Source organism: Herpailurus yagouaroundi, unplaced genomic scaffold (genome assembly GCF_014898765.1).
Source record: "Herpailurus yagouaroundi ecotype Mexico unplaced genomic scaffold, PumYag 160, whole genome shotgun sequence".
In the NCBI taxonomy this organism is placed as follows: Eukaryota; Metazoa; Chordata; class Mammalia; order Carnivora; family Felidae; genus Herpailurus; species Herpailurus yagouaroundi.
Window position 1 is genome coordinate 50,045,586 of NW_024412401.1, and position 13,220 is coordinate 50,058,805.

At 55.6% G+C, this 13,220-nt stretch overlaps 1 protein-coding gene across 10 annotated transcripts in view; it reads right to left on the minus strand.

Moving 5' to 3' along the window:
• Nucleotides 1-232: 232 nt before the first annotated feature.
• The window catches only part of ST6GALNAC6 (ST6 N-acetylgalactosaminide alpha-2,6-sialyltransferase 6), a 17,363-nt gene continuing 4,375 nt past the window's right edge, over nt 233-13,220 (minus strand). Inside the window, exons 1-7 of one of the 10 annotated variants that reach the window (XM_040482419.1) lie at nt 13,094-13,214; nt 11,874-11,930; nt 10,150-10,240; nt 8,145-8,324; nt 5,314-5,720; nt 2,398-2,505; nt 233-1,734 (exon numbers count right to left, since the gene is read on the minus strand). In XM_040482419.1, the coding sequence (XP_040338353.1) occupies nt 1,545-1,734; nt 2,398-2,505; nt 5,314-5,720; nt 8,145-8,324; nt 10,150-10,240; nt 11,874-11,899 (1,002 nt within the window). In that variant the 5' untranslated portion in view covers nt 11,900-11,930; nt 13,094-13,214 and the 3' untranslated portion in view covers nt 233-1,544. The other 9 variants (XM_040482422.1, XM_040482421.1, XM_040482429.1 and 6 more) reach the window with 9 other exon arrangements.

Consider the following 13,220-nt stretch of genomic DNA (forward strand, 5'->3'; position numbering starts at 1 on the left):
AGGAGGGACTGGAAAAGCCAGGTGGGCTTGGTTCCAGGAACCCCGCACGCCTCCGGGGCTGCCAGGTCTCCACCCAAGCTGCAAAACGCACGACTCGCTGGCCGGTTGAAGGAGCTGGCCATCCTGTGTATGAACTTCCAGGCTGGCTGGAGGGTGTGGGCACTGTCCCGAGGAAGCCCACAGCCAGGCCAGAGGGAGCCAAGCTGGATCTGAGAGACACAGGAAACGGAACCAGAGCTTAGGTGCATTTATTCTGTACAAATCGTTACAAAACCAAGTCTGGGGTGGTTGCCGGTCCCCAGCCCCCACCCCAATGTGCAAAGGCTTGCTGCTGGCCTCTTCCTTCTCCCTCTGACCCCTCCCACTCCACAGCCTCCTCCAGGAAGCCCTCCAGGCTTCCCTTCCAGGCTCCGGAAGAGCAGGGGCGGACCCACCCCACTGAGGTCCAGCAATAAAGTGCCTGATGTAGAGTGAGGGGACAGAACTCAGGCAACACAGCTCCTGGCCCCCTAGAGCCCTCCCAGGCCCAGCGGAGGGGAGGCCCTTGGACAACTGCAGCAGCTGCCAAGGGGCTACGTGAAACCCCAGTTCGGCTGGGATTCCCCCCTCCTCAGCCCCAAAGTCTCCTCCAATAGGTAGAAACCTTCACTGCTGGATGGCAGAAAAGGGAGCCTGGCTCTTTAAGAGCCAAACTAATGGCAGCTGAGTGGACGGACTAAGAAAACAGCTGAAGGTTTATCCCTTTCCTGTTAGATTCCCCCCAAACTCTGTGGGAGTTTGCGCAAAAATACCCTTAAGTTTCCAGAAGGAGGTGAGGAAGGGAACCCCAGTCCCCCAGGGAGCTGAGCCCCCCAGCCAAAGGTGGTGGCTGGAGGGGTCCAGTCTCAGGGAGGACAGACCCAAGGAGGTCAAAGGGGAAAGTGGGAGGGGGTCTCAGACTCCACGTTAGAACCCGACACGGGCAGAAGGGCGACCAGAGAGGGGGCAAGGGTTTTGTCCAAAGCCACTCAGGGCAGAGCCAAGACCCGGATGCTGGCTCCCACCTCTAGGATCCCCCACCACCCCCCAAATGGTCTGGCCTGCCCTCCAGACAGCCCCACTCCCATGCAGCTTCTCTTTCTGGCTCTGGGAAGTGAGGGAGCAACACAAAGTTCCCAGCTCCTCAGGACAGGACCTCACCGTCCCAGCCACAGGGAGTGACTGGAGGTCCATCCTGGGGCTCTGGACCAAGGACTCATGGGAAAGCACATGTCCTTAGCCTCAGATAACTTCAGAAATACCCTGATTGACTATGCTCAGACCCTGACTGGACGAGAAATACCCCCAACACCCCTGATTAACCACATAGAAGCTCAAATCCCTGATTGGTCAAGAGATACCCCCGGGCCTTGGCTGGCCAGAGGATACTACCCCCGACAAGGCCCTGATTGGCCAGAAGACGCTCCGACCAGCCTTGATTGGCCAGGAGACGGCCCTTGGTTGAGTGGCTGGCAGGAGACAGGCCTCTCCTGTGTCCCTTAGGAGGGGTCCACAGGCAGGGCGGCCTAGGTCCACGAGGGGTGAGAGAAAGTGATTCCATACAGCTGGGCCCAGGACGAGAAGACCCTCTTCTCCGTGATGAAGCGGTGGTGGTTGCCCTTGCGGCTGTGCTCATTCTGGATGTAGGTGACACACTCATCCGGTCCCTTGGGCTCATAGTAGTGGTAGGGCATGCGTTGCAGACGGGGCCGCTGGCTGGGGCAGAGCAGAGAGTGGCTGTAAGGGCAGGGCAGGCACCGGCACAGCCCTCGCCCTTTCCAGCCCCTGACTTGCTATAGGATTTCGGCGGGGGGGGGGGGGGGGGGGTGTGCCCGGCCCCCCCCCGCGCCGCCGTTTTCCCCTCTTCTGTAAAGTGGTTGGGGGGAGTAGTTTTTTTATGACCATCCAACTTTTTTTTTTTTTTTTTTAATATGATCCAAACGTTTCCTTTCCTGAAGAGGGAGGCAGTGTAGGGTAGTGGTAAGAAATATGGGCTCCGGAGCCTGGCCCCACTGCTTCCTGTTTGTGGGGCCTTAGGCCACTCACAAAACATCTTCCTCAGTTTTTCTCATCTATGAAACAGAAAGAGTAATGCAACTATCCATGTGGGTCACCGTGAGGAGTACACGAGATAATGAATGGAGCCACGCTTGGTACATGGGCTTTTCATGTGGTCATCTCAATAATAGTGACTATTAATATACAAAATCTGGACTATGGTTGAGCTGGGGAGAGGCCCCCGAGGCAGCTAGCCCCAAGGAGCTTAGATCTCTGCAGAGCAGTCTGAATATCCTAAGACTGCTTAGGCACCCCCAGCCAATGTTTCTGGGTTCCAAGCTGCAGCTAGTGACTGGGCGTTGTTTGGGGCGGGGGGCTCACCTGCAGTAGTCAGGGGGGACCATGCCATAGACGTGCACGTGGTCACACAACTCCACTGCAATCACCATGGTGAACCATCCGGTGCTCAACCACGAATGGGACTTTTCCCTGTGGGCAGAGAGGGGGCATGATGAGGGGTCAGGCAGGCAGGGAGGAACGGTCAACCCACCTGGGGTTTCCCAGAACTCCTCCCGCCATCAGGGCCCTCCCCCAACTTCAGTGACCACCCCCCCCTCCCCCGCCCCGCAGCCCAGCCCCACTGTGGGAACACGTGCATGCTGGCAGAGGACTTGTCTGGGCAGAGATGAGGGGTGTGGAGAGAGCGCCTTTGAAGGAACAGGGCACGCTGGGAATAGACTCCCGGGGAGACTGGTCACAGCAGGGCAGGTTGCAAGTGACCATGAGCTCACTAGACTCATGGCCTTGCTTGATGGAACTTGCTAGGAACAGCTGTGCCCACGCTAGGAGCAAACGCCTAAAGGGAGACTAATCAGAGAAGGTCATGCTGAGAGTGACCACGGGTTCACAGCAAGGCATGGGAGGTAGCCAAGGACCTGGAGCCTTCGCTGTCCACTACGGCAGCCAGTAGCCACATGTGGGCACACGATGTGTGGTTGAAATGTGCTGTCGGTGTAAAATATGCCTGGGATTTTTTTAGTATGAGAGAAAGAACACAGAAAATGTCACTGGTAGTTTTTGATACTGATCATATGTTGAACCGAAAATAGTTTGGATATATTTGATTGAAGGTGGTTCTTTGGAAAGTTTGGAAAGAAAATAAACCTCTCACAAGACTGACCAGGAAAAAGCAAAGATACAAGCTACCAGTATCGAGAATAAAACAGAGGACATCATCGCAGATCCTGTAGACATGAGGACAATAAGAAAACCACAAACAAGCACATACGTAAATTTCACAACTTCAATGAAATGGACCAATTCCTTGAAAATCAGAAACTACTGAAACACAGCCAAGATGAAACAGATTAACCTAAGTGTCTGTGACTATTAAGAAATTGAATTCATTGTTCAAAACCTTCTGAAAAAGAACTCTCCAGACCCAGAGAGTTTGGCAAATTCTACGAAATATTTAAAGAAGAAGTAACACCGGGGTGCCTGGGTGGCTCAGTCGGTTCAGTGTCCGACTTTGGCTCAGGTCATGATCTCGCAGTCTGAGGGTTCGAGCCCTGCGTCAGGCTCTGTGCTGACAGCTCAGAGCCTGGAGCTGCTTCAGATTCTGTGTCTCCCTCTCTCTCTGCCCTTCCCCTGCTTGTGTTGTCTGTCTGTCTGTCTATCTCTCTCTCTCTCTCTCTCTCTCAAAAATAAACATTAAAAAAATTTTTTTAATAAAATAAAATAAAGAAGAAATAACACCAATTCTATACATTTTCAGAGGCCAGCATTACCCATACTACCAAAACCATACAAAAACAGTACAAAAACCAAACAAAACTACAGATCAAGATCTCTCATGGATACAGACACAAAAATCTGAACAAGATATTAGCAAGTCATATTCAGCAGTATATAAAAAAGAATAATACACCACAGCCAAGTGGAGTTTATTCCAGAAATGCAAGTCTGATTCAATATTCAAAAATCAATTGGTATAATCCACCATAGTAATAGTCTTAAAAACCACATGATCATATTAATTGATGCATAAAAACACTTGATAAAACTCAATATCCAATAATGATAAAAACTCTTAGCAAATTAGTTAGAAAAGAGAAATTTTTCAACCTGATAAAGAGCAGCTAAAAACTCTATAGCTAACATCATATTCAATGATGAAGGACTGAATGCTTTCCCACCAAGACCGGGACCAAGGCAAGATGTCTACTCTCACCACTTCCAATACAATTTGACCTTGTATTGTCAGTCCTAGCCAGTGCAATAAGGCAAGAAAAAGAAATAAGATGCATACATATTGGAAATTGTCCTTACAACATGATCACGTATATGGAAAATCCCAAAGAACCTAGAAAAATTTCCCAGAACCAATAAGGAAATTTAGCAGGATTACAGGATATAAGGTCAACCCACAAAAACCAACTGTATTTCTATCTACTAGCAATGAACAGTTGGGAACCCCCCAAAATTTTAAATACAATTTACAATAGCACCCTCAAATTTTAAATATTTAGGGATAAATCAGGGGCTGCCTGGGTAGCTCAGTCAGCTGAACTTCTGACTTTGGCTCAGGTCATGATCTCACGGTCCGTGAGTTCGAGCCCCGCGTCGGGCTCTGTGCTGACAGCTCAGAGCCTGGAGCCTGCTTTGGATTCTGTGTCTCCCTCTCTCTCTGCCCCTCCCCTGCTCACGCTCTGTCTTTCCCTCTCTCTCAAAAATAAATAAATGTAAAAAAAATAAAAATAAATATTTAGGGATAAGTCAAACAAAATAAGCACAGGGTCTATATGTTGGATGTATTGGGTTAATTGGGCTACTACAAAAGTATAAATTACACATACAGCTTGCATTATATTTCTACTGGATAGCATCGGCCTAGCTTTTCTGGGGAGATTAGCCAGAGAAGGACATGCTGGGAAAGATGTATCCTTAGGATAGAGTATGCTGGGAGCAACCGTGTGCCTAAAGCAAGACATGCTGGGTACAGTCAATACCTTCCAGAGGCAGACTACGGGGAGCAGAGCATGCTAGGAGCCCTGTTCCCTCAGAGCAATGCAGGCTGGGAAGCCTTCCTGGGGAGACGAGACCACGCAGAGCACGTTGGAAGTGACTCATGCTAAGGGCTGGACACAATGAAAATCCCCTAGGAAAACCTGAGCAGAGAGCAGCAGGAAGTGACCACACCCTCAGAGTAGTGCATGCCGGGAACAACAGGCCCTCTGGGCAGAGAATGCTGATGGGGAGCACAGGGCCGGCCGGAGGGGGCAGGCAGGAGGCTGGTACCTGTCCTTGCCCGTCTCACCCCGGAAGAGGTCGTCAAATTGGCGCATGCGGCCGGGAGAGACGGCATAGGCCTCCATGTTGGGGAACACCAGGCCTGCCCGCTGGATGACACGCACAAGGCTGCCCTGGGGCTTCTGCATCTTGTTTGGGGGGCCCCAAAAGATGAACGCAGTTTCGGGGGTCCGGTTGACGAATTCCTGGGGCCTCCGCAGCACACGGAATACGCTGGAATGGGCTACCACACGGAATGTGGTCTTGTTGCCTACGTCGGCTGAGTAGCCTGTGGTGGGCGCGTCGTTCATGCGGATTGTGCACTCGGCTCGCTCGATCTCAGGGCCCAGCTTGGTTCCCAGTAGGTGGCTAGAGCTGGTGACAATCACACACTGGTGGCACCGGGAGGGCAGCGTCTGGGGGGAGGCAGCAAGGAAAGTCAACACCATCACGACCATTCCGTGCCAGGCCCTAGGCTCTGTACATCCAGGCCTCCAGGAGGCAGGAATTATTTTGGCCATTTTAAAAACAGGGAAGCTGAAGGCTGTTCGCTCGGCATTCAACAAACACTTCCAGCAAGCTGGCTAATGGCTAAATACCAGGGACAGAGCTATGAGGAAAAGAGCCCCGTCCTGCCTTCAAGAGGCACAGTTAGGCAGAGAACACGTAAAAGATCAAATGATGCCAGGTGGTGAGCAAAACGTACCACGAAGACAATACAACAGAGGCAAGGGATCAGGAGGGACAGGAGCAGGGGCTCCTCTAGAAAGATCATCCAGTGGGGGCCTGTCGGAGCCGAGACCAGGAGGATGAAGAGGAACCACATAGGAAAATAATTGAGGCGGGGGAACAGCAAGACCAGAGGTGCTGAAGTGGGAATGGCCACCGTGTGTTGAGAAGCCAAAGGCGGCCACTTGTCCGGAGCCGAGTGAAGGAACAGGAGGACAGGACAGTTATGCAGGGATGTCCCCAAAGTCACCCAGCAGAGGAGTGCAGCGCTGGGGTATGAACCCAGGTCGATATGGCCACAGAGCCCCGGGCTTGGTCCAGTTCTCCTAAGAGGGCAACCTCCCCAGGGCACCCATGACATCTCCACACCATCCACACGTAAGACACCACCTGTCGAAAAGGAAAGAGTGTGGAAGCCCGTCTGGGCCTCTGTTTCCCCCACCGGTGAATGAGTTGGAACCACGTGTTCTCCGGGGCCTGTTTTCTGCCCATGGAATTCCTGTTCGCCCTCTAAGTGTGAGCTCAGGCGCCACCTCCTCCAGGCAGTCTGCTCTGAGCCCTCGCCCCAAGATCTAACAACACCTCCCGTGGACCTCAACGGATGGCTTTTCCAGGCTTCCCGAGCTCTACTGGCTTCCCCTGTCAGGCTGGTGCCACCCACACTCAGGCTGTTCCACTTTCTCCCTGGTCCCATCATTTGTTTCTCTTTCAAGGATTCTTAGGGTCTCAGTTAGGTGTTAATCTATCTCTGAACACCTGCCAATGGGCCCTTTCCCAGCAAGGGTGCATTCAGAGCCCCTGGTTCAGGCTCTCCACACACCACGTGTGCAAAGACCCTGAGGGATTTAGGAGGGGGTCGTTGTTGTTTTTAATTTTTTTTTAATGTTTATGTTTGAGAGGGGGGGATGGGGAGGGGCAGAGAGAGATGGGGACAGAAAATCCAAACCCAGCTCCGTACTGACAGCAGAGAGCCCGATGTGGGGCTCGAACTCAGGAACTGTGACAGAGCCCAAGTTAGCCACTTAACCAACTGAGCTGCCTAGGTACCCCTGGGGGGGTGGGGTTTGAGGGAGGGGAAGGAGGCAGGCAGGGATTGGGAGACCACCTTCTCCTGGGAGGCGGAGTTCATATTCCAGGCCAATGATTATCTATTTGGCCTCCCAGAAACATCTAGGGCTCAGAGGATTATGGGGTGAACCCCAGAAATACAACCTGCGTTTCACGGCTACCCAAGGCAAACAGAAGCCCCAGGAATGATTTCTGGCTTCTCTCTACAGCTACAACTCCCCAGGGGTTGGGGCAAAAAAATACCCTGGCTCCTCCCCTCCCTTGCTGTGTGGACTTGGACAAGTGACTTTGCCTCCCTGAGTCTCGGTTTCCCCATCTCTTCAAGGCGAATAACAATGCTGACCTTACAGGGTTGGTATGCTCATTACTGCTAATCACAGTGCCCGGCACACAGCGGGGAACTGACAAAGGGCAGCCATTATTAGGACTGTTTTTGTGTTGTCAAATACTTGAGCCTTCTGCTCTCAAACCCTGTGTGGACTACCCAGCAGAGACGGAGATCCGTGAAAACCAGAGACATCTCTCCTTAGGAATTCTGACTCAGGAGGCAGTAGGATATCAGCACTAAAAATGGAACCCTGAAGACAACTGAGGCCCAGAGAGAGACAGGGCACTTGTGCAACATCACACAGCAAACAAGGGGCCGAATGGGGCGCCTGGGTGTCTCAGTCGGTTACACGTCCGACTTCAGCTCAGGTCACGATCTCGCGGTTCGTGAGTTCGAGCCCCGCATCAGGCTCTGTGCTGATTGCTCAGAGCCTGGAGCCTGCTTCCGATTCTGTGTCTCCCTCTCTCTCTGCCCCTCCCCCCACTGAAATAAATAAACATTTAGAAAACAATAAAAAACAAACAAACAAGGGGCTGAAGGCACTGGAAGCTATGGTCTTGACTCCTGGGGCCCCCCTTTCCTTTAGAAGGCAGACAGAGGAGGAGGAGGAGGAGGAGGAGGAGGAGGAGGAGGAGGAGGGAACAGTGACGGTGGGCAATGGGAAAGACCAGCCGCCAGCCCGGTCTCAGGGAGCGACCCGAGGTGGTCATGCTACCTTGTTGCCAAGAATTGGGACGTAGCCGTCGCTGATGCTCCATTTCTTGAGGTTGACAGGCCTGCGGGTGCGGCCTCGCAGGGAGCCATAATGGAAGACCTCATTGGCACTGTTGGAGCTGTAGAGGATGAGGATGGTGATGAGGGCAAAGAGGATCACGAACACTGCTGACCGCTGCTCCTGGAGAGGGGAGAGGCTGGTGAGCGCCCAGCCGCCCGGCAGGCCCCCGCCTCATCCTTGCCACCCACCACACCTGGCTCACTCCCGCTCTTCGTTCCAGACCAGCTCAGATACCACCTCGTCTGGCCCCCGAGTACCCCCTATCACAGCGCCGGTCACACTGTTCAAACTGCAGTCCCCCCAGTGAGGCCATGAGCTCCGCGGGCTGGGACCGAGATGGCCTCCATGGCCACCGTATCCCAGCTCCCAGAGCACAGAAGCACGGAAGGTTCTCAAAGAAGGCTTGCTGGATCGGACTGGATGTGGGTGTCAGAAGGACCCCTCCAGCTACAGCTGGAAGGATGCCTGGAGACAGGTGGGACATTCAAAGGAGGGGAGCCAGGTCTTCCCCAAACAGTAATCCAATGTCATGTTTATCATTCATGAAAGCTGGAGGGGACGGATCTGGTCAGGAAGTGGGATGCATGGGACAAAGTGGGACGCATTGTCACTGCCAGGGCAGGAAAGCGATATCCAAAGTGTCCCTTGGGATTCATCTGCCCACGGTCGGCACAGCTAGGCAAGGCCTGGAAATCCTGGCTCCTTGCGCTAACCGCCCCTCTGTGCTGGTTATTCACGTATTGCTTCTCAGCTCCAAGTTCACCCTTTTTGCCTGCCTGTGCAAATGGACCTGGGCCCTTAGATGCACGTCCTTGGCAGCTAAACGCAGATGAAGCTTTGTCAGGAAAGGATGCTGGAGAGGCAATGCAGGAGAAAAGGAGTTGGCTTCCTGCTTCTGGTGGCTTTGACGCCTGGTCCCGGTGCCTTTGCTACCCCAGAGCACATGGCTTCCACAGCACATGTGGCCAGCAGCTTCCTCCTGTACGTGCCTTCAGGCACTTTGGGAGCAGAGTGTCTCTGGCCCCTTCTATGATCACAGCCTCTCTAGAGCTCAGCGGGTGTAATACACTCAACCACACACAACACCCAGAGACCATGAGCTTCCCCGGAGCAGTTTTGTATGAGCTCTGAGTGCCTCCTGGGAGTCGTCTCCTGTGAGCAGCCTTCCCCGTAGCCCAGGGAGTGGTTTTGTGACGACTTCCACCAGCAGACCGCCACAGTGAGTTCTCTGCCACCCGGTGGGCCAGAGCTGTGCCCTCTCCAGCAAGGCCTGGGTCTCGGCCCTGCCGGTGGTGGCTGTTCCTTGTACTGGCTATTCCTGTATTTCTCAGAATGCCCATCCCTCGTGACTCCAATGCCCGGCTGTAGCTAATGATTCTTTATGTTAAACTTTCCCTGTTCAAATTACTGTGTGCTTTCTCTCAGTTGGACCCACACTGGTACGTCCACACCACACCACCCCCAACCCTCAGGCTCTTTCTTCCAAAGCTTCGCTGGAGTGGATCCCAGGAAAGGCGTGTGCAAGGCCAGGCGCATAGTAGGTGCTCAGGAAAGCAGGAACGAATCGATCATTCTGACAGCCTCAGAGTGACGCAAACAACATTCCGTCATCTTTGACTCTGACCACTGCTCAGAGCAGTACCCTCCGTCCAGCACATCCCAGTGCTGTGTCCATCACATGGGCCACTCCTTTACCACAGATGGACCAGTCAAACCTAGGAAGACACAGGTGGATATGGGCCCAGAGAGAGGTAGGAGCTTGCCCAAAGCCACAGAGATCAGTGGCCACGGCAGAGCTCCAGCCAGGGCCTCCAGGGCATCAGGCACTTCCTGGCCGGGAAGAGGCACTGGTGGTTGTCTGGGTCTGGGGCACAGATCCAAAGGAGCCCATTTCACTGGGTAAATAAAAGGCCGAGATGGGGACGAGAAATGAAGGGGGACTTACTTTGCTGCTACTCATCTCTCTCCGGCGTCTGCTGAGGGGCAGGGGCCGGCGTCCTGCAGGTGGCCCAGGGGGCAGGGATGTGGGGTCACACCTGCAAGCCACAGAGAGGGTTATGGCCACAGCTGGTCAAAGGCTACACCCTCCCCACCCCGCCAGCTGTCCTACCCACCCATGACTTCAAGGCTCAGGGTCATATGCATTTTGCAGAGAGAGACACTGAGGCCTGGAAAGGGCAGGAACCTGCCTTCAGGTCACACAGCCTGGTGGTGCAGAGCCTGACCTCTCTCCTTGCTCTCTCTTTCTCTCTCCCACTCTGCTTCCTGAGCAGGGACCTTCCCACTCATTAGCTCTCCTAGGCAGCTGGAGGGCCTAAAGCTGGCTCCCAAGCTGGGGGGCTTGCCCCCCCACGCAGCAAGAGCCCCACTGTATATTCCTACTCTGACTTAGGTCCCTGTGGGCTTGGAATAAAGCACTATTCCTTATAGGTCCCCAAACTCCTCTGCACAGGCAGCCCTCCAGAAGTTGCATCAACTGTCCCTCTGTCTCGAATACCCTGCCCTCTTGGACCCTGCTCATGCCCTCTCAGCGTCCAAGCCTAGGGTAGACCAGGAACTTCCTCTGTGTGTCCCCTCACGGCTGGGCTGAGAGCTCTCCGAGCGTGCAGCCGGCACAGATCCTCACTCACATTCTCCACTGTGCCTCCAAAGGCGTGGAGGTGGGTGCAGGAGGTTCGCTGAATGACTTCGTTAATTAACAACAAGCCCTTAGGAGTTAAGGGCACAGACTGGACAATCCGCTATAACCACAGCCGCACCCTCAGAGGGTAGGTGGGGAGCCTCAAGTAACAGCCCTTCCTTCCTGCCCCAGTCGGCCCTTAGCAGCTGCAGCTGCGAGGGGACCTCCTCACAGGCCCTAGCTCCTTTCCGACCTCAATTTCCCCACCTGTCAAAAGGGAGTAAGTACTTGCATCCAGCCACCTCCAGCAGATTCAAGGCCAAAAGGCACTAAGGGAGGGAGAGTGTGCAGAAGAGAAACGGAGGCCCAGGGCTCCCCAGCTCTGTCCTCCCCTCCAGGGGCCTCCCGGCCCCGCCACTATCCCCACCCCTTGACCTGGCGGCTGTTTACTCCTACACAGCCACCAGGAATAGCCACGGCACGACAGGCCAAAGGAGGCGCCCCCCCCCATGCCGCTCCTGATTGGTTGGGCCATGACTCCGCCCACTGCCCAGCCCCACCCCCTTCTCCGCGGAAGCCCCCCTCCTCCCAAGCCGGGTTTCAGATTTCAGATTTCCCCCAGGCCGGAGGGCCAGTCAGGGCGCACTGGGGACTCTCACTGGGTACAGTGCCTGCCACACAGATCAGGAAACTGAGGCTCATTAGAAGAGAAAAGCAGCTTGTCCTAGGCCTTACAGCCCTTTGGGGAGCAAGACGGGTGTCCAGAATCCCAGGGTCGCGCTTATGAGCACCGACCCTCTGGCTGGCAGTCCAGGCCATCTCGGTCCAGCCTCCCCTCTCGCTACCCTTTCCTTCGGATGCCCCAAGCTCCAGACACACCAGAGCACTCCAGTTCCCAGGCCGACCCAATACTTTCCCACCTTTGCCCGAGCAGTGACCTCAGCCAGGACCACCGACCCCCTGGTCAGCCCCGTCACACTCCTGCTCTGGGAAGGTCCTGGTCATACAGCATCTCAGGTGCCAGTGCGAATCCCGGTTCCACCACTTACTGGCTGAGGGGCCTCGGGCAAGCCATGTGACCTCTCTGAGCCTCAGTTTCCTCATCTCTGAAATGGGAATGAATAATAAGAGTAGGTGACTTACGGGGTTGTTGAAAGGATTCAAGCAGCTGCGGCAAGGGAAGCAAGGAGCTTGCAAGTGCTGGGTCAGTGCCTGACAGTAGCTGTGAGTCTTGTGGGTATTCATTGTTGAAGGCCTGCCTCACCTTCAGCTTAAATGCTGCCCCTTGTTGGACACCTGGCTTAGCCACTTCCCTCTAATATCGAGGAAGGCGTGCTGGGAGCCACACTATGCATCACGCACTCACCCAATCCTCCTGGCCACGCTGCAAAGGAAGGGCTCTTACTTCCCATTTCACAGATAAGGAGAGTGAGGTTCAGAGAGGCCAAGCTCCTTGCACAGCTGCCCAGAGTCTGCTGGGGAGCCTTGTTTACAGCTTGTTTGCAGGGAGCAGCCCGGGGCTGAGCCTGCCAGGATCTCCTTCCAGGATCTCCTCGAGCTGGAAGGGGCCAGAGGCCACCAAGTGTGTGCCCAGCACCTGGCCCAGCACCAGGGAGCAGGCCTGCTGGGGAGCAACTTGCTAAGGCTGGAGAGGCGGCAGCCCAGAGCACCGGGCCAGGAGCGTGGCCTCAGCCCCGAGGCTGGTCGTTCAGGAAGAGGGCTCAGTCGTGGGCTAAGGGTGGGGGCCACACCCTGCCCCCTGTTTGGGGGCTTTGCCTCTTTCGGCCGGGGGGCTGGGGGAGGTGGGATCCTCCTGCAGGGTCGAGAAGCCCCCACAAGCCGCTCGAGAGAAGGGCTCCGGGGAGGAGGGGGAGGGGGCTCCTAACGTCTAGATGGGGGAGGGCGCTGAGCCCGTGGGTCCACCAGTGGGGGACGACTCACTCTCTGCGCCCCCTCTTGCGCTAAGCCCCCCGATTTCCGCACTCTGGGGGGTCCGGAGCCCTAGCGCCAGCTGGGACGAGGAGGGAGGCAGGACGGCGGCAGGTCCCCGAGCTCTAATGGGGTAGTCAGTGGCAGGGGCCCCGCGAACCCCGCGGCAGCCCTAGGGCGCGAGGACCGGTACCTCCAGGCGCCACCGCCGAGAGCGAGCGGGTCTGGAGGAGCCCCGAGGCCCCGCATCTTCCCCATCCCTGGCGACTCCCTGCCCTCGCCCCGGGGCGCAGGCAGAGCCCCCCCTCCCGCTGCCCGCCTCTGCGCGGCGCCCGCTCACCTCCCCCGGGGAGCGCCCGGCCCCCCGCGGCCCCCGAGCCCCCTCACATGGCGCCGGGAGCCGAGAGCCGGGGTCCGCGCTGCTCCGGCCGCCCAGGCCCCGCCGCAGCCCACGCCCGCCGGGTCCT